This window comes from Bufo bufo, chromosome 9, assembly GCF_905171765.1.
Source record: "Bufo bufo chromosome 9, aBufBuf1.1, whole genome shotgun sequence".
NCBI lineage: Eukaryota > Metazoa > Chordata > Amphibia > Anura > Bufonidae > Bufo > Bufo bufo.
Window position 1 is genome coordinate 215222099 of NC_053397.1, and position 22445 is coordinate 215244543.

At 44.6% G+C, this 22445-nt stretch overlaps 1 protein-coding gene across 4 annotated transcripts in view; it reads right to left on the reverse strand.

Moving 5' to 3' along the window:
• Positions 1-1321: 1321 nt before the first annotated feature.
• LRRC7 (leucine rich repeat containing 7) overlaps positions 1322-22445 on the reverse strand; it is a 161036-nt gene continuing 139912 nt past the window's right edge. For 3 of the 4 annotated variants that reach the window (XM_040407910.1, XM_040407911.1, XM_040407909.1), the window contains exons 25-26: positions 18382-18456; positions 1322-1768 (exon numbers count right to left, since the gene is read on the reverse strand). In XM_040407910.1, the coding sequence (XP_040263844.1) occupies positions 1661-1768; positions 18382-18456 (183 nt within the window). In that variant the 3' untranslated portion in view covers positions 1322-1660. The remainder of the gene's footprint in view (positions 1769-18381; positions 18457-22445) is intronic. The other variant, XM_040407912.1, reaches the window with a different exon arrangement.

Consider the following 22445-nt stretch of genomic DNA (forward strand, 5'->3'; position numbering starts at 1 on the left):
TACAACAATTTGGTTTCCATTCGGGCGAGAAAAATAAAAATCTTTAATGTGTATGCTCTCCTTTAAATATCTTCTGTGCCTCCGCTCCTTCCTTCCAGTGATAACATCTTGTGCCAGATCACAGTGCACCTACTTTTTAAAGGGCGTTTCCACTTAAAATCAAAAATTTACTAGTAGATAAAAACTCAAAAATGTAACAATAGATAGAAGCTTGTGAGTTGTTTTTTTTTTTTTAAATATTATAAGCTTATTGGTAAGGTTGGTGACATCCAATATGGCTGCCACAAGGGTTGGGAACAGAGATGTATTAAGAATGATCTGGGCTTTGAAGGACATGGGCCACTTACCAGCCATGACATACTTGGTTAGGGTAAATAGAGTTTTTCCTTTTTTTTTTTTTGCATGTCTTGCATTTTAAAGGGGTTGTCTTATGGTAGACATTCCCTGTAATATGAAAGCAGCAGGTGCAATCAGATGATCGTGCTCTCTTGGCTGCTCATTTCCCCTGCAGTGGCCACTACAGGCAAAATGTAGTATTACATTCAAATGAATATCTGTACATTAAATACATGGATGGACTGGGTCTTCCAGAATGATATCCACTGCTTCTTAGCGGCTCTTTCCTATGGGTCATAGAAGGGGGCCCCAATTGCAGGTCGCACCTATATGAAACCCATTTGGGGTTTATTTAAGGAGTGTCCTTATGGTCATGCCTTAATGTCAAAACAATCAGTCCACCCCTGTTGGTACTTGGTTTTCCTACAAACCTAATCAGCAAATCTGCCTTCTCGTGCAGTAATACACCCTTTTCAGAACCCAGAAGGACTGGGTGACAACCCTTTGTGGGTCCTGGGTGGCCACATTTGTTATCCATCAGTTTTTTTTTGTAATTTTTTTGGGAGAAGTGCTATCCACTTTAGTCCTACTTTTTCAGCCGCCCCCGACCAATGACCTATTTCCCTAACACCACATGTGTGATGACCTGACGAGCTCTCCTCTGTGTCTTAATGAAGTCAAATCAATTAAATTACTTTTATATGTTTAAAGTGGTTTCCATAAGGCATACGCATCTATTTGTTTTATTATATATCTCTATATATATTTGTATAAAAAAGGGAAATATTAATTCAGCGTAACATCTACATCTTTAATAAATACTTTCTTATCAATTTCTTTAAGAAAATATTCTTCTGTTTTGTAATCCCCACTTTATTTTGTATAGAAGTCAAAATATGACTTGCGATTCCTTCTAGGTCTTTTTTTATGTTCTATATAAAAGGCATATACAATATTGAGGCAGTGCTTAATGGCGATTCCCCCCCCCCCCTTCCTCCAGGAACCAGAAGAGCAGCTTGTGTGCTTCTGCGCTCTCGATACAGTAAAATCCACTTTGGGAAGAAACATTATTCGTTTTATAAAATTGCACCAAATGCTCAGCCTCAGGCAAATGGTTAAAACAAATACAATATAATTATAAGAATTATTATTATTAGAATCCACGTTAGATTTCCTATGTATCTTGCGTCATCACGTGTCAGTCAATAGTCAACAATTATTCTACATTTGGCACTGAACTTTGCCATTGATCCAGCAATTGGCAAAAAAAAAATGTCTTAGAAGAAGTAGATCTGTCTGATATCATTACCAGTTATAAAAATATTTAGACAGTAAGCTCACGTTGAATTACAAGGTCCACTGTGGTTGGAAAGTTCTTCAGGAGCGAGACCGCCATCTCGTGCTCCATATGTACAAAGCTGTGTCCGTTCACCTGTAACGGAAAGAAAAATGTGTCAAATATAACAATGTTCTATGCTGCATTAGTCAAATTATATGTCTGTCTATGTTCTCATATCTAGTTATCGTTTTGTCTGTCTCATTACTATACATCTCATTTCTGTCTGTCTCATTTCTATCCATCCATCATATGAAATACTAACTGCACCTCAGGGACTTTCTGAAACACTACAACTGAACACCAGGGACTGTCTGGAACACGACTACTGAACACCAGGGACTGTCTGGAACACTACTACTGAACACCAGGGACTGTCTGGAACACGACTACTGAACACCAGGGACTGTCTGGAACACTACTACTGAACACCAGGGACTGTCTGGAACACGACTACTGAACACCAGGGACTGTCTGGAACACTACAACTGAACACCAGGGACTGTCTGGAACACGACTACTGAACACCAGGGACTGTCTGGAACACTACAACTGAACACCAGGGACTGTCTGGAACACTACAACTGAACACCAGGGACTGTCTGGAACACGACTACTGAACACCAAGAACTCTCTGGAACATTACTACTGAACACTAGGGACTGTCTTGAAAACTACTACTGAACACCAGGGACACTCTGGACCACTACTACTGAACATCAAGGACTCTCTGGAACACTACTACTGAATACCAGGGACTCTCTGGAACACTACTACTTAACACCAGGGACTTTCTGGAACACTACAACTGAACACCAGGGACTGTCTGGAACACTACAACTGAACACCAGGGACTGTCTGGAACACGACTACTGAACACCAAGAACTCTCTGGAACATTACTACTGAACACTAGGGACTGTCTTGAAAACTACTACTGGACACTCTGGACCACTACTACTGAACATCAAGGACTCTCTGGAACACTACTACTGAATACCAGGGACTCTCTGGAACACTACTACTTAACACCAGGGACTTTCTGGAACACGACTACTGAACACCAGGGACTGTCTGGAACACTACAACTGAACACCAGGGACTGTCTGGAAAACTATACTGAACACCAGGGACTGTCTGGAACACTACTACTGAACATCAAGGACTCTGGAACACTACTACTGAACACCAGGGATTGTCTGGAACACTACAACTGAACACCAGGGACTGTCTGGAAAACTATACTGAACACCAGGGACTGTCTGGAACACTACTACTGAACATCAAGGACTCTGGAACACTACTACTGAACACCAGGGATTGTCTGGAACACGACTACTGAACACCAAGAACTCTGGAACATTACTACTGAACACCAGGGACTCTTTGGAACACTACTACTGAACACCAGGGACTGTCTGGAACACGACTACTGAACCCCAAGAACTCTCTTGAACATTACTACTGAACACCAGGGACTGTCTGGAAAACTACTACTGAACACCTGTCAAACGTCCCAGGGAGCCAGTAGTGGGATGAGGAACCCACTGTTAGTAAGCAGCTGACAGCCCAGAAACGCGGTACAAGTTTAGGGATAATCCAAGAGGGGTAGTCAATGTCCAATCCGGGTCGAGGCAGGCAGCGAAGGTTCAAAGACGGAAGACAGTCCAAAGGTCAGTAACCGGGAAGGATACAAAGGAACAACAGGCAAATAGGATCCGCAGGGAGGCTAGGTGTTCACCATAAGGTGGAATAACTCAACAATGAACCAGAGCTCAGGCCAGGTCTTTATAGCCAGGGAAGGTAGGACCACCCCCTGGTCCCCAAGGCAACCAGGAGGCCTCCCTCCCCGGGAACCAATGGCAGGCGAGGAAGATGGAAGGTGTGTACTGGGAACCTCCCCCAGCAAGGCTCTCACCTGACAGCCGGATAATGCAGGAACGCTATGCTCCCGGGGATGTGCGCGCAGCCTGCGCACTGCGCATGCGCACACGCCGCACGACTCGCGCACCCGCACCTCGGGCACCAGGTGTTCTACCGAGCTGAAGGGGAACCCATGCCCTGCGCCGTGCCCGCGGTCCCCGAGTAGGGATAACACCACCTGCTTCCTGACAACACCAGGCACACTCTGGACCACTACTACTGAACATCAAGGACTCTCTGGAACACTACTACTGAACACCGGGGACTGTCTGGAAAACTACTACTGAACACCAGGGACTGTCTGGAACATGACTACTGAACACCAATAACTCTCTGGAACATTACTACTGAACACTAGGGAGTGTCTGCAAAATACTACTGAACACCAGGGTCTGTCTGGAACACTACTACTGAACATCAAGGACTCTCTGGAACACTACTACTGAACACCGGGGATGGTCTGGAACACTATACTGAACACCAGGGACTCTCTGGAATACTACTACTGAACACCAGGGTCTGTCTGGAAAACTACTACTGAACATCAAGGACTTTCTGGAACACTACTACTGAACACTAGGGACTGTCTGAAACACTATACTGAACACCAGGGACTCTCTGGAACACTACTACTGAGCACCAAGAACTCTCTGGAATATTACTACTGAACACAAGGGACTGTCTGGAACACTACTACTTAACACCAGGGACTGTCTGGAACACGACTTCTGAACACCAAGAACTCTGGAACACTACTACTGAATACCAGGGACTGTGTGTAAAACTACTACTGAACTTCAAAGACTCTCTGGAACACTACTACTGAACACCAGGGACTCTCTGGAACACTACTACTGAACACCAGGGACTCTCTGGAACACTACTACTGAACACCAGGGACTCTCTGGAACACTACTACTGAACACCAGGGACTGTCTGAAACACTACTACTGAACATCAGGGACTGTCTGGAACACTACTACTGAACATCAAGGACTCTCTGGAACACTACTACTGAACACCAGGGACTGTCTGCAAAAATAATACTGAACACCAGGGACTGTCTGTAACACTACTACTGTACTTCAAGGACTCACTGGAACACTACTACTGAATACCAGGGATGGTCTGGAACACTATACTGAACACCAGGGACTGTCTGGAACACTATACTGAACACCAGGGACCCTCTGGAACACTACTACTGAACACCAGGGACTGTCTGGACCACTATACTGAACACCAGGGACTGTCTGGAACACTACTACTGAACATCAAGGACTGTCTGGAACACTACTACTGAACATCAAGGACTCACTGGAACACTACTACTGAACACCAGGGTTTGTCTGGAACACTACTACTAAACACCAGGGACTGTCTGGAACACGACTACTGAACACCAAGAACTCTCTTGAACAGTACTACTGAACACCAGAGACTGTCTGGAAAACTACTACTGAACACCAGGGACACTCTAGACCACTACTACTGAACATCAATGACTCTCTGGAACACTACTACTGAACATCGGGGACTGTCTGGAACAATACTACTGAACATCAAGGACTCACTGGAACACTACTACTGAACACCAGGGATTGTCTGGAACACGACTACTGAACACCAAGAACTCTCTGGAACATTACTACTGAACACTAGGGAGTGTCTGCAAAAATACTACTGAACACCAGGGACTGTCTGGAACACTACTACTGAACACCAAGGACTCTCTGGAACACTACTACTGAACACCAGGGACTGTCTGGAACACTATACTGAACACCAGGGACCCTCTGGAACCTTACTACTGAATACCAGGGACTGTCTGGACCACTATACTGAACGTCAAGGACTCTCTGGAACACTACTACTGAACACCAGGGACTGTCTGGAACACTATACTGAACACCAGGGACTGTCTGGAAAACTTCTTCTGAACATCAAGGACTTTCTGGAACACTACTACTGAACACTGGGGACGGTCTGAAACACTATACTGAACACCAGGGACTGTCTGGAACACTACTGCTGAACACCAAGGACTCTCTGGAACACTACTATTGAACACGGGGGACTGTCTGGAACACTATACTGAACACCAGGGACTTTCTGGAACACTACTACTGAACACCGGGGACGGTCTGGAACATCACTACTGAACATCGGGGACTGTCTGGAACATGACTATAGTGAACACCAGGGACTGTTTGGAACATGACTACTGAACACCAAGGACTCTCTGGAACACTACTACTGAACACGGGGGACTGTCTGGAACACGACTACTGAACACCAAGGACTCTCTGGAACACTACTACTGAACACGGGGGACTGTCTGGAAAACTACTACTGAACACGGGGGACTGTCTGGAAAACTACTACTGAACACGGGGGACTGTCTGGAAAACTACTACTGAACACCAGGGACTGTCTGGGCACTAAATCAAAAGTAGAGTACTGTTAATATGATGTACAGTGGGGAAAATAAGTATTTGATACACTGACGATTTTTCAAGTTTTCCCACCTACAAAGAATGGAGAGGTCTGTAATTTTTATCGTAGGTTCACTTGAACTGTGAGAGACAAAATAATAAAAAAAAAAATTGAAAATCAAATGCATGATTTTTAAATAATGAATTTGCATTTTATTGCATGAAATAAGTATTTGATCACCTACCAACCAGCAAGAATTCTGGCTCTCACAGAGCTGTTAGTTTTTCGTTACGAAGCACCTGTTTGAACTCATTACCTGTATGAAAAGCCACCTGTACACTCAATCAATCGCACTTCAACCTCTCCACCATGGCCAATATCAAAGAGCTGTCTAAGGACAACAGGGACAAAATTGTAGACCTGCACAAGACTGGGATGTGCTACAGGACAATAGGCAAGCAGCTTGGTGAGATGGTAACAACTGTTGGCGCAATTAGAAAATGGAAGAAACACAAAATGACTATCAATCTTCCTCGGTCTGGGGCTCCATGCAGGAGCTCAAGGATGATTCTGAGAAAGGTCAGGAATCAGTCCAGAACTACATGTGAGGACCTGGTCAATGACCTGAAGAGAGCTGGGACCAAAGTCTCAAAGATTACCTTTAGTAACACACTCAGGGCCGTCTTTAATATTGATTGGACCCTGGGCAAAAATTTACTTGGGCCCCCTGGATCCTGCCTTCACACACCTTAGCAGGCAATCACGCCCTCCACCACAACACACACACAAAAAATCCACACACCTGGTAGAGTCCAGTGAATGACTGTAAATACTTCCAGTTCTGAAGACTCCAGCGGCTCAGGATCAGTGCTCTGGGCAGCTGGGCTCAGGCTGGAAGTGGGCACCTCTCTGCAGGAAGGAGACCAGGGCTCGGCTCACCCTAGTGTTACAGTGCACCCCAGCACCCCACAGTATGCAGTATAGCACCCTATAGTATACAGCACCACACAGTATACAGTATAGCACCCCACACTATACAGTACCCCACAGTATATAGTAGAGCAGTATAGCAGCCCACAGTATACAGCACCCCACAGTATACAACACCTCACAGTATACAGTAGAGCAGTATAGCAGCCCACAGTATACAACACCTCACAGTATACAACACCTCACTGTATACAGCACCCCAAAATATACACGATACAGCCCCCCACACTATACAGTACAGCAGTATAGCACTCCACACTATACCGCACCCACAGTATACAGCCCCCCCCCACAGTATACAGCCCCCTACACAGTATATAGGCCCCCACACTATACAGCCCCCCCCCACAGTATACAGCCCCCCACACAGTATACAGCCCCCACACAGTATACATCCCCCCCCCACACAGTATACAGCCCACCACACAGTATAAGCCCCCCACACAGTATACAGCCCCCCACACAGTATACAGCCCCCCCACAGTATACAGCCCCCCCACACAGTATACAGCCCCCCCACACAGTATACAGCCCCCCCACACAGTATACAGCCCCCCCCCACACAGTATACAGCCCCCCACACAGTATACAGGCCCCCACACAGTATACAGCCCACCACTCAGTATAAGCCCCCCCACAGTATACATGCCACCACACAGTATACAGCCCCCCACACAGTATACAGCCCAGCACACAGTATACAGGCCCCCACACAGTATACAGTCCCCCACACAGTATACAGCCCCCCCACACAGTATACAGCCCACCACACAGTATAGGCCCCCACACAGTATACAGCCCCCCCACACAGTATACAGCCCCCACACAGTATACAGCCCACCACACAGTATACAGCCCCCGCACACAGTATACAGCCCACCACACAGTATACAGGCCCCCACACAGTATAAGGCCCCCACACAGTATAAGCCCCCCCACAGTATACAGGCCCCCACACAGTATACAGCCCCCCACACAGTATACAGCCCCCCCACACAGTATACAACCCCCACACACAGTATACAGCCCCCCACACAGTATACAGCCCCCCACACAGTATACAGGCCTCCCACACAGTATACAGCCCACAACACAGTATACAGCCCACCACACAGTATACAGGCCCCCCCACAGTATACAGGCCCCGCCACAGTATACAGCCCCCCACACAGTATACAGCCCCCCACACAGTATACAGCCCCCCCACACAGTATACAGCCCCCCACACAGTATACAGCCCTCCACACAGTATACAGGCCTCCCACACAGTATACAGCCCACAACACAGTATACAGCCCACCACACAGTATAAGGCCCCCACACAGTATACAGGCCCCCACACAGTATACAGGCCCCACAGTATACAGGCCCCACAGTATATAGGCCCCCCACAGTATACAGCCCAGCACACAGTATACAGTCCCACACAATATACAGCCCCCCACAGTATACAGGCCCCACACAGTATACAGCCCACCACACAGTATACAGCCCCCCCCCACAGTATACAGTCCCACACAGTATACAGTCCCACACAGTATACAGCCCCCCACAGTATACAGGCCCCCACACAGTATACAGCACCCCACTATACAGTAGTTTACAGTATATTAACATAACAGCCCCTGTCACCTTTTTCTGATGTAATCTTCACACAAAAAAGCTCCACAGTTAATTCCTGCCAGGACCTGTGATGACCTCATAGCCATGTGACCAGTAATTGCTAGGTTACTGGTCACATGGTGATGATGTCATTAAGGTCCTAGATCACAGCTTTCACAGTACGATGCCTGTGTAGCTGACAGCTTGACACCCGGGGCAGTAGCTAGCAGGGCTCAAGAGGCAGCTGCCTTGGGCCCCCCAGGAGCAACTGGGCCCGGGGCAGCTGCCCCTTTTGCCCCTTGGTAAAGACGGCCCTGAACACACTACGCTGCCATGGATTAAAATCCTGCAGGACACGCAAGATCCCCCCTGCTCACGCCAGCCCATGACCAGGCCCATTTGAAGTTTGCCAATGACCATCTGGATGATCCAGAGGAGGCATGGGAAAAGATCATGTGGTCAGATGAGAACAAAATAGAACTTTTTGGTATCAACTCCACTCACTGTGTTTGGAGGAAGAAGGATGAGTACAACCCCAAGAACACCATTCCAACCGTGAAGCATGGGGGTGGAAACATAATACTTTGGGCGTGCTTTTCTGCAAAGGGGACAGGACAACTGTGCTGTATGGAAGGGAGGATGGATGGGGCCATGTATCGCAAGATTTTGGCCAACAACCTCCTTCCCTCAGTAAGAGCATTGAAGATGGGTTGTGGCTGGGTCTTCCAGCATGAAAATGACCCGGAACACACAGCCAGGGCAACTAAGGAGCGGCTCCGTAAGAAGCATTTAGAAGGTCCTGGAGTGGCCTAGCCAGTCACCAGACCTGAGCCCAATTGAAAATCTTTGGAGGGAGCTGAAACTCAATGTAGCCCAGCGACAGCCCTGAAACCTGAAAGATCTGGAGAAGATCAGTATGGAGGAGTGGGCCAACAATCCCTGCTGCAGTGTGTGCAAACCTGGTCAAGAACTGCAGGAAACGTCTGACCTCTGTAATTGCAAACAAAGGTTTCTGTACCAAATATTAAGTTCTGTTTTTCTATTGTATCAAATACTTATTTCATACAATAAAATGCTAATTAATTATTTAAAAATCATACATTGTGATTTTAGATTCTGTCTCTCACAGTTGAAGTGTACCTACAATAAAAATGACAGACCTCTCCATTCTTTGTAGGTGGGAAAACTTGCAAAATCATGTATCAAATACTATATTTTTTAGTACTTATACTCAAGAACTCTAACACAAAAACTACCATCACTTGTCTCTTCTACACAATGAGATTACAATAAGTATACCGTTTATTAATCTAGTACTATGATACATGTATTGTTCTGGGTGGGTAAGAGAGAACTATTTTTGTTATGTTTTATTATTGTCAAAGCTTTAATAAAAAGTATATACATATAACACTGGCACTAAACCACTAGATACCAGAGGCTGTCTACGGGAGGGAAGAAATGAAACCGCTGGAAACCAGAAACTGCAGGGCTCTAAAACACTAGAAATCGGAAAATATCTTGAGAACTAAACTAGTAAAAAAAGGCGGGCTGTCTGGGGAAGAGGGGAACTAAAACAGGGGCAACCATTAACTGGGGTTAGAGACTTCCTGGAGCTCTAAACCATTGGACTCCAGGAACTGTCTAGAGCACTACCCTGCTGAAGGCCATGGCATGTCTGGAGCAAAAAAATCATTGGATTTCAGGGACTGTCTGCAGAAGTAAACCACTGGACATCAGAAACTGTCTGCAGAAGTAAACCACTGGACACCAGGGACTGTCTGCAGAAGTAAACCACTGGACACCAGGGACTGTCTGCAGAAGTAAACCACTGGACATCAGAAACTGTCTGCAGAAGTAAACCACTGGACATCAGAAACTGTCTGCAGAAGTAAACCACTGGACACCAGGGACTGTCTGCAGAAGTAAACCACTGGACATCAGAAACTGTCTGCAGAAGTAAACCACTGGACACCAGGGACTGTCTGCAGAAGTAAACCACTGGACACCAGGGACTGTCTGGAGAAGTAAACCACTGGACATCAGAAACTGTCTGCAGAAGTAAACCACTAAGCACCAGGGACTGTCTGCAGAAATCATTAGACTCCAGGGACTATCTGAAGCATTAAACCAGATTTCAAGGACTGTCTGGGGAAGTAAACCACAGGACACCAGGTTCTGTCTGAAGAAGTAATCCACTGGACATCAGGGACTGTCTGGGACTATAAATCATTAGACTCCAGGGACTAACTGAAGCATTAAACCACAGGACACCAATGAATGTCTGCAGGTGTAAACCACTGGACACCAGGGACTTGTAAAATGACCATCTGTATTTTACAATCGATGGGTCCTCAAAAAATGTGGATGTTACACGAATGGTATCTGTCTTTTGCGGACCGCAAAATACATATGTTCATGTGAATGTACTCCAACAGATTGACCTGCTAGATACTGTAAGCAATTCTATATTATCAGTTTAGTAATATTCTGTAAAATACAATTCTAGATCATAATGTGTAGCTACCATATGGCAAATTGCTGTCAAATCAAAAATATTCTATTTTTATATTGAAATATTAATATTGTTTGTATGTTATGCTTGTGGACTTTTTCTATGTTATTATTAGGGATGAGCAAATTTCATATTTTGAAATTCGTTTTTGGATCGTGTTGTGGTATAAGCTGAATTGCGTTATGGATTCCATTACCACGGACCATAACGCAATTCTATGACGTCATAATAGAAGTCTATGGCCTGCATAACGTAAACGGGACGGATCCGTTATGCAGGCCATAGACTTCTATTATTGGCATGTCCTGGCCACTAGATGGCAGCAGTAGTATTAGGGAATTACATTGCCCATCAGAATTTCTTTTTTTTGGGGGGGGGGGGGGAATTTAGCCAAGTCTATCTATCTATCTATCTATCTATCTATCTATCTATCTACCTAAACTATCTGTCTCTGTCTGTATTTCAGAAACAAACATTAATAAACTGACAGCTTGAGCACGTAAATGGTACGTAAATTCTAATGTCACAAAATGTTTATCTATAATGTAACTCAGCTGCCATAATAGTATTACATAAAATGTTTCCCAAAAAATACGGATGACGTCCGTGTGCATTCCGTATTTTGTGGAACAGAACATCTGGCACCTAATAGAACAGTCCTATCCTTGTCCGTAATGCAGACAATAATAGGACATATTCTATTTTTTTGCGGAACAGACATTCGGAAACAGAATGCACACGGAGTACCTTCCATTTTTTTTTTTGCGGACCCATATTTCAATGCAAAAATTGCAAAAAAAACGGAACGGACACAGAAAGAAAATACGTTTGTGTGCATGAGGCCTAATACTTATCGATGCTTCGTCCACGACATTCCTTGCAGGTGGCGGCTGTGTTACGCAGCTGGTTGCTCACTCTAATGGCTGCAATTAAAGATTACCCTGAGGCTTCATGCACACGACCGTATGTATTTTGTGGTCCGCAAAAAATACGGATGACGTCCGTGTGCAAACCGTATTTTGCGGAACAGAACAGCTGGCCCCTGATAGAACAGTCCTATCCTTGTCCGTTAGGGCTCATGCAAACAGATGTATTTTCTTTCCATGTCCGTTCCATTTTTTTTTTTTGCGGACCGTATGCGAACCATTCATTTCAACGGGTCCGCAAAAAATTCTGAAGTTACTCCGTGTGCATTCCGTTTCTGTATGTCCGTATTTCCGTTCCGCAAAAAAATAGAACATGTCCTATCATTGTCCGCATTACTGTTCTATTAGGGACCAGCTGTTCCGTTCTGCAAAATACGGAATGCACACGGACGTCATCCGTATTTTTTGCAAACCGCAAAATACATACGGTCGTGTGCAATAATAGGACATGTGGACAATAATAGGACAGGTTCTATTTTTTTGCGGAACTGGAAATACGCACATACAGAAACGGAATGCACACGGAGTACCTTCCGTTTTTTTTGCGGAACCATTGAAATCAATGGTTCTGCATATGGTCCGCAAAAAAACGGAACGGACACGGAAAGATGCTAGCCATTTAACTTTTTAGATGTCACGCATACCATGTGGTACCATAAAAACAAAGCCCAAAAATTTTTCAGAATGCCACAATTTATTAAAGTTAGATGACCGCTAAGATATCGCGCTCGCAATTGACTGCAGCATCTGGTCTGTGATCAGAGGGATCTCTGTGTAGTTGGGATTAGTGAAGTTGGGCCTCATCCACGCAGAATTGCTGTGGAATTTCTATCTATATTTGTGGGCAGAATATTTACGAAAACTAACCTTCTGCGCGGAATTTTAATCTGTAGCATGTCCGTGTGCCACCAGGAATTGTCGTGGCTTTGTTTTTTCTAAAGAACCCCCCGTTCGTCCGCTGTTGGCCCCGTATATTTTGGCGTCTTATATTATAATGAGGAGACTCCCTGGCTGTGAGAGCATCCAATCAGAGAGCCCCGCTCTTAGCCAGGGAGAATAAGCTCAAGTTCTCGCGAGAACTTGAGCGTGTAAGACATCCTTGAGCTCATTCTCCCTGGCTAAGAGCGGGGCGCTCTGATTGGCTGCGCTCACAGCCAGGGAGAAGACAACCGCGCCCAGGAGAAATACAAGTCCACGCCTAATATAACCGAGTCGCCTCATTATAATATAAGGCGCCAAAATATACGGAGCCAACAGCGGACGAACGGGGTGTTTTTTAGAAAAAAATAAAATAAGTGCCATGGCATCAGTGGGGGCCGCCCTATAAGGTAGGATAATATTTAGGCCTCTTTCACACGGGCGAGATTTCCGCGCGGGTGAAATGCGTGAGGTGAACGCATTGCACCCGCACTGAATCCAGACCCATTAACTCTAATGGGGCTGTGCACATGAGCGGTGATTTTCACGCATCACTTGTGCGTTGCGTGAAAATCGCAGCATGCTCCTCTTTGTGCGTTTTTCACGCAACGCAGGCCCCATAGAAGTGAACGGGGCTGCGTGAAAATCGCAAGCAAGTGCGGATGCGGTGCGATTTTCACGCACGGTTGCTAGGAGATGATCGGGATGGAGATCCGATCATTATTATTTTCTCATAACATGGTTATAAGGGAAAATAATAGCATTCTTAATACAGAATGCATAGTAAAATAGCGCTGGAGGGGTTAAAAAAATAATAATAATTTAACTCACCTTAATCCACTTGTTCGCGCAGCCGGCTTCTCTTCTGTCTTCTTCTTTGCTGTGCAGGAGGAAAAGGACCTGTGGTGACATCACTGCACTCATCACATGGTCCGTCACATAATCCATCACCATGGTGATGGATCATGTGATGAGTGCAGTGATGTCATCAAAGGTCCTTTACCCAGGTCCTGAAGAAAGAAGAAGCCGAGCTGCGCGAACAAGTGGATTAAGGTGAGTTAAATTATTTATTATTTTTTTAACCCCTCCAGCGCTATTGTACTATGCATTCTGTATTCAGAATGCTATTATTTTCCTTTATAACCATGTTATAAGGGAAAATAATAACATCTACACAACCTTGAACCCAAACCTGAACTTCTGTGAAGAAGTTTGGGTCTGGGTACCACATTCAGTTTTTTATCATGCGCGTGCAAAACGTATATTGCACCCGCGCAATAAAAGCTGAACAACGGAAAGCAATCGCAGTCAAAACTGACTGAAATTCCGTACCTACTCGCGCGGGTTTGCCGCAATGCACCAGGGACGCCTCCTGAGCCAAAACGTGACACCCGTGTGAAAGAGGCCTTAGACTAGAGCTAGCCTGATGAAAGGTCCTCTTTAAACCACTGGACACCAGGGACTTGTAAACTGATGGTACATTCACATGCTGGGGCCACCATGGGGGACATTATTACAGATGGGGGGCCACTAAAAGGTACATTATTAGTGCTGGGGGCCATTATGAGAGACATTATGTGTACTGCAGGGGTCGGGATTCATCCGTTTTTCATGGCCATTTTTAACGACCATGTAAAACTGATGCAAAACGGCCATTAAAAACAGACAGACGGCCAGAAAACGGATGCACAAATGGTTGAAAAATGGGCATGAAAAACTGACAGTGCCAGTTTTTAACGGTGTTTCTTTTTTCCACTGTCGTGTGCATTTAGCCTAATACTTGTAAGGGTCCATTCACACGTCCGTTGTTTCTTTCCTGATCTGTTCCGTTTTTTGCGGAACAGATCTGGACCAGATCTGGACCCATTCATTTTCAATGGGTCCTGAAAAAAAATCAGACATTGAGCTGTCCGATTTTTTTCAGGACCCATTGAATATGAATGGGTCCAGATCTGTTCCGCAAAAAAATGGAACAGATCAGGAAAGAAACAACGGACGTGTGAATGGACCCTTAGGTTGTTACATTTGTATCCAGTCTGGACAGCCCTCTGTGAGCTGATCCATCTGGACTCCAGGTTGATACATTTTATCCGCACTGATACATTGTAACAGCTGCTGTCAGGAGAGAGATCTGTGCTGCTTTTAATAACCATCAGATTGTTTGGATCATAACCATCCTTCAGTCTTCTGATATGGAGGCCGGCCAAGGGGGCTCGTACCTCCAGGGTGGTCTCTCAACAGCCGTTATAGCTGATATTTATGGTCTTCAAATGCCGGCATCAATTAATATGAACTCTGGCCTATGTGCTCCAGCCATTCCAATGCTGTACTACTCTGTGCGGCAGGGGCATTGTTCATCCTGATCTTACTGTTTCATAAATAGAATACCACAACTACAGTTAAGACTGACACTTATACAGACAGAACAGTAGGGGCAAGAGAGCAGGGTGGATTGTAAATCTGAGTGACAACCTCTATGGGCACAGTCATGGCTGCCATCACTAGTTATCATCCAGCATCTACCACCCAAGTAAAATAACTCTAGGGTTGAATAAAAAAAAAAGGAAGATACAAAAGATTTAAATCCCATTAATCTGGCAGATTACCAGATTTTCTGGAATATCAAACAGTCATTTAAAAGTATTGAAATTTTGCCCTGTTCCTTGGGGGGTTGTTAGAGCCTGTGCTTCCGGTGCCCCCACAGCAATCTTACCCCTTCTTAGTCCTTTTGTGAGATTCTAGTCTACAGGACACTGGATTAAAGGATTTTTTTTTAAAGGGACAGTACTCTTTAAAGGGGTTTTCTGTGAATTAAATATGGAAAACCTATCCTCACATTGGTGGGGATCAGACTCCCGACACCCACTGCAACCTCTTCATACTATACCAAGCACAGCGCCATACATCGTCTAGTGGCTGTGTTTGGTATTGCAGCTCCGATCTGTTCAGCTGAATTGGACTGAGTTCCAAAAAGGCCGTTGGATGTGATGCTGTAGGCCCAGAAAGAGGCCATAGCACATTGGCAGGGTTGTCGGGTGTTGGAACCCCACCGATGTGGTATTGACGACCGAACCTGAGGACTGAAAGAAAAAAAATACTGACTCTCTACTGGCGGGCACTAAATTAGACGTTGTTATTTACTGCGTCCTATATGTTCGCAGGCTGCCAAGAAACTGCCGAGCTCAGGAAGGTTGTTTAATGGCTGTAAACTAATTTAATATGCGTTGCTGCTAAGCATAATTGGCAGAATAACTTTGTCCGCTCGGATGCTGCGGAGGAACCTTCTGCCGCGCGCTGATTTGCATACAGTATTTTACAGAGCGGGGCGGGAACTGCAGGAAAGCGCGCGGCTTCTCGGGTAAGACACGCGCCGTTCAGGCTTGAAGGTCGCGCCGATTTTATGGTTCACCTGCGGAACACAACAATATACCCCACACATCGATGAAGAGGACTTTTCAAAGGAAATAATGAGCTCAGCCGTCAAGCCGCTCGTCTCCTCTTAAATGTTACTTTCACGTAACCTTCGACACATTTCAGTAGGAACGCCATCAGTCAGGGATGTTACCTAGCAACTAAAACCCTCGCGCCATCGTGTTTCATGGAGATTTAGAAAGCCGGAACATTTTCTGCCTTCACTATAAAAGCCTTAACCCCTTCTGGGGCCTCGCCTATCAGAATGCATGTCAAATGTTTCCCGTCTGATGAGAGTAACACCTTTTATGTACAACATTTTGCACTGATTCATTTTTTTAATCTGTCTCTATTGGGGTCGGAGTGTGTTTTTTTTTTTTTTTTTTAGATACAGCGCTCCAAATCCCCTGATTACATACAGTTAAATAAAATTCTGGCCGCTTGTAGTCACCACTAGAGGGAGCTCTGAATCTTTCTGCATACTTTTTCCGCATTGAACTCAGTAATGAAACACTGTGCAGTCAGCTCCCCCTAGTGTTGGCTGCAGGAACCTTAGAATTTTATAATTTTAAGGGGAAAAAAACCTGATAGTGGAAAGCAACGGTGACCTGGTAAGTGTCAGAATGGCAGCAACAGGGGATCAGTGATGCTTTTTTTTTTTCTTTTTTTTTTTAACCTATTCATTCTCCCTTAAAAAGAATCACACTTGGCAACCCATTTAACTGTATAGAAATGAATTTATCAAGGACTGTATGCATGGAAAGCCCTAGAGGCATTCGGCCTCTTAATTTGGTGCATCTTGCTCCAGCACACTTCAGATTAAGAGCTGCATATGAAAAGCTAGTCTTAGGCCTCATGCAAACGACCGTTGTGTGTTTTGCGGAACGGCACGGACAGCCACTAATATAACTGCCTATTCTTGTCCGCAAAACGGACAAGAATAGCAAAGGTTATATTTTTTTGGCGGACCACGGAACGGAACAACGGATGCGGACAGCCGCCAAAACTACGGCTCGGATGCGGACCAAAACAACGGCCGTGTGCATGAGGCCTTAATGAGGGACAGGCAGTGAAAACATCTTAATGCCTGATCTGTCAATCAAAATGCAGAGGGTGCGGCAGTTGAAAAGAGAGCAGAGCCTTTAGGTGCAATGGTAACGCCCCCATTGCTCCTAGAGGCTCATTTGCATATAATAAAACATCCTTTTTCTCAGTACTGCGGGCACATATGAACATGGGACCAACACAGATGCCTTCAGCTGCCAAGTGCACATGTAACAGGTCAGCCGGTGTCATAGGTACAAACCTGCTGACAGATGCCCTTTAAAAAAAAAAAAGTCTGACCTGTCTTCGTTGCTCCAGTTCCAGTTCTCCCGATCTTCCGCTTCTGTTCTCCGCTGGACTAGAAGTGTGAGCTACCATGTACGTTTCCGTCGCTGCCAGCCAATCAATGGTCTCAGTGGTGATGTGTACAGGCGCTGCGGAGGGCATGGATAGAACATGTTCCAGTGACGTGCGTGTAGGCGACACTTCCAGTCTGGCAGGGAGCTCAGCACTGGAACCGGAGCACTGGTGACAGGTCTCTTATTTTTATTTATAATCCCTGTGCCCTGTCTGGGCATTTCAGAAAAGGTCTCATTGAACAACTTTAGGGCACTGCCATTCATGCATGGAGCTACACGCTATAGAGGGCCCTGAAAAAAGTATTGTGCCCCCCCCCATCTTTTCAAAATAGAACCCAAATAGTAACACCATACAGGAACCAAACAATACCCATAAAATAATGCCATACAGTGCGCCAATTATTCCTTGTGTTGTACCATGAAGGTAATCCTCTGCACCCACAGCTTCAGGGATCTCTGGCAGCCTGCGGTCCACTCACTTGTCCAGGTCCCCAGTCCACCCTTGCAAATACCATGAACGCAGCAACGTACTGTCCGCTAGGTCTGTGTGGCGTAAACCCGTGGCAGTAAACGATGAGAATCTTACCTGCAGGATCTTATCCCCGGGCCGGAGCACACCGTATGCTGGTCCGTCAGGTTGAACCCTAGTAACAAAGATACCCTATAAGTCAGAAGTAACATAGGTTAGGAGTCTTTCACTAGTCCTCTATGCTGAATACTACTCAAACTTGATGCCTCTGGGTGTCCAGTAAAAGAAATGGAGACGGCTAATATCTGGAGATGCAATGTTAGGAGAGCAATGACACGGACCTCAGCGTTATACAATGATGGGGGGGGAGGGGTGACACAATGGGGACGTCACTGACACTTAAATACTACAGTGGAGTACAATGGGTTCATGGATCAAACAGAGAACAGTATTAAATTCCCATCCCCCGCTGACATGCTTGTGGGTTCTGGCTGGTTGCTGTAGTCAATGCATCCAAATGCAATGCTAATCAGTCACAGGCTTTTAGGGTTAAGGTAGAAGGTAAGTTTTAAGGATACCATTTGTAGTGCTGTTGCATCTAAGTTAAAACAATCTATATGCATAAAACAACCTGCCGTTTTGTGTTTATAGCTTCCATACAGATGTATGTGTCTCCATGGTAACAGACTGCAAATCAAAGTTATGTAGTCTGATCCAGGCAAGTGTTATTCCCCTTCTTGATAAACTACAGACTGTAGAAGAGGGAGCAGATGAAAGGGAGCGACACGACCACAGGGTCAGACAGGGTAATCGTGGAGACAGGCAGGTCTAGATAGCAGCTGTCGACACATCGCATCAAGACTATGCATTGTATTTTATTTCTGCTGCACGAGAGTAGTATGAGATTAGATGCAAAAGTATTCACGCCCTTTAAGGAAAAAGGAACGTCAAGAACAGGTCTTACTGTTTGACAATTGATTGAAAGATGAACTGTCCGCTGGGGCCCCGCCAATCCCCGTAATGGTGGTGCGGTGCCTATTTATCCATTTCCAGCTTGACCTCCCTCCATTAGACTGCTTTCTGTCATTTCAGTAGGGCCTGCTATGATGGGTATGGTGGGCAACAGCCGGTGCCCTTGGGGAAAAGCAAGTGACGCCAGCCATGATGGATTTTACATGGTTCCCCAGCACCACCGGATGAGATCCAAATATAATTATACACTGCACTGATTATACATACCTGTTTACTTGGGGTTATTCCTTAAAGGCAATGAACTCCTTCAGGGGCATTTTTTAATAATTGGATTTTATGTATTTTGTGCTAAAAAAAAATCATTTTTCAGTTAGTCTTTATTAAAAAAAAAAAAAAAAGTTAGCCGTTTCTGAGTTACAGGGTTAGAAATCAGTCCGTTTGCAAAGCTGTCATTTAATTTTCTGTTTTCTTTGAATCCTGTCATCTGAAAGCTCATGTGTATCTCTGATCTCCTGACCTTGTGTATAGTGCTGAGCACAAATATTCGAATAGCGAATTTCTATCACGAATATCGCCACTTCGATAATTCGCGAATATTTAGAATATAGTGCTATTGATTTGTTATATCGAATATTCGGATTTTTTTTCCATCTGAACACATGATCCCTCTCTGCTTCTTGCTTGTGGGCCAATGAGAAGGAAACGATGTCAAGTTCACAACAATACTTAGTGCACCAATCAGTAACCTGCTAAAATGTGAAGTTGCACGTAGTGCGAAAAAATATTCTAATCACTGCCGATTAGCGCAATCGCGAATATATTGGAGCACTTGACTCTATCTGCATATAAAGCTACTGTAATGTTCTGCCGTGCCGACCATTTTCTCCAGCCTCAGGAGAAACTCATGAAACTTCTAGCAGCTTGAAAAATGTAGCCAAAGTGATCCACGCCTGTATTTCGCGTTACGAATTCGCATTATGCGATTTTTTTACATTGCCGATTTTTCACATTCAATAAAATAATCTCGAATTCTCGAAATTCGCGAATAAATGACGAATATTCTACAAAATATTCATAAAATATCGCAAATTCGAATATAGCCCCTGCCGCTCATCACTACTTGTGTACACATATTCAAATTAGTATGATAAGAATTGAGCTATAATAGGTGTTAATGAAGTCAGGAGATCAGAGATAAGAGTTACACACAAACTGTCATCAGGATTAAAGAAGAAAACTGTATGCGGACAGACAGATTTTTAACCCTGCAAACCCAGAAACAGTTGAACATTTTTAATTCAGACCTATTGAAAAAAAAAAAAGATTTTTAGCAAAAAAAGCAATAATAAAAAAAAAAAAATTGCCCCAAAGGTGTCCATAGCCTTTAAAGGGAACTTGTCAGCATGAAATTCAGTGCAATCTGCAGGCAGCATGTTATAAAGCAGAAGGCGCCAAACACACTGATATATACTTTTATGGGAAAGGATCAGTATAACTTATCATTTATCCATTTAAATCCCTTCTTATTCTGGGATTAGGAGACCAGATTGTAACTTTTTTATTCTCTATATGGTTTTGTCAACCACTGAGGACCGCCCGCTGGACTCCAGATTAGCAGGGATTTAAATGAATAAATGACAAGTTACGCTGAATATTTTTCCACCAAACTACAGTATTTTTAGCCCTATAAGACACGCTTTTTTACCCCAAAGTGGGGGAAAATGTCACTGCGTCTTATGGGGGTCAAAAATACAAGATCAATTTTTATTTGACATGCAATACCACACATGTCATCTACAGGTTCTTCTTGCAGGAATCTTTTCTGTTTCGTTGTCCAGGAATTATATGTAGGGTGCAACTTTATATTAATGTACATCATTTTGCGATCTCTTACAGAAAGAAAACAATATTGAACATCAAAAGACAAAGACCGGCATGGATCCTTGATAGAGTTGAGCGAACCCAAACTGCAAAGTTTGGGTTCATACAGAACTTTGCGAGTTCGGGTACCCGGACCCGAACACTGACTTTTTCACTGAAGTTCGGGTTCGGTGTTCGGGTGATTTTATTATTTTCCATTATGACATGATTATAACGAAAAATAATAGCATTCTTAAAACAGAATGCAAAATAAAATTAAAAAAAACTCACCTCCTCCACTTGATCGCGCAGCCGGTATCCTCTTTTCTTCAGGACCTGCAAACGGACCTGCAGGTCCTGCTGAATGAAGATAGAAGGACCTGCGGTGATATCACTGCGCTCACCACGATGTGAGTTGTTGTTTTTTTAACCCCTCAGTATACATTTTATTTAGCATTCTGTTCTAAGAATGCTATTATTTTCCGTTATAACCATGTCATTCACATTGGGGTATGAGCTGAGGTCTGATTGTGGGTCCTATTAACACTGAGGGTCTGATTGGGGCTGTGAGCTGAGGTCTGATTAACATTGGTGGTCTGATTGCTGGACTGATATGAGATCTAATGAAAAATATTTTTTTCTTATTGTCCTCCTCTAAAAACTGGGTGCGTCTTATGGGCCGCTGCGTCTTTTAGGGCAAAAAATATGGTATATATCAATTTGCTCAACTTCTCATGCTCTATAACATGCTGCAGATTGGGCATCATTTTCAATGCAACAGGTTCCCTTTAAAACAAAAAACACTACAAAAACATGCAAACAATTCACACAAGGAAGCACATAAAAAAGCAGCACAAACAAAGAACCAAATTTTTTTATTTCTTTGGTTCTCCTAATCAACTTAAAAATAGTCATCCATGGAGGGGGTATGTCCTTCATACATGGACTGATTGTTGGCATGGTCCACAAAACCATGGCCAACCAAAGACAACATAATTAATAAAAACAGTGCAGAACTTCTTGGACAATGGACACGTGCATCTCAAAATCTTGAGTACGCAAGCCTGAACTTCACTTCACCTCGTGTGGTGTCTGCAGTATGTTGTTGATTTCCTTCAACTCCAAGGAGATGCCCTGTGGCTACTATGGGTTCCATGGGTAAGGGTACCAAGCTCAGGTTGACACATTTTGTGTGTAGGGGACTCACGTACGGCTGTCGATCTTCAAAGACCTGGGCACCAATGCAAGGGCTACACTGGCCTTATCGCTTACCTGAAGTGATCGTGAGGTGGATGGACAAGCTTCAGACCCCCTAACAGATGAGGAGCATGTGGTAGTATGAACCAGCA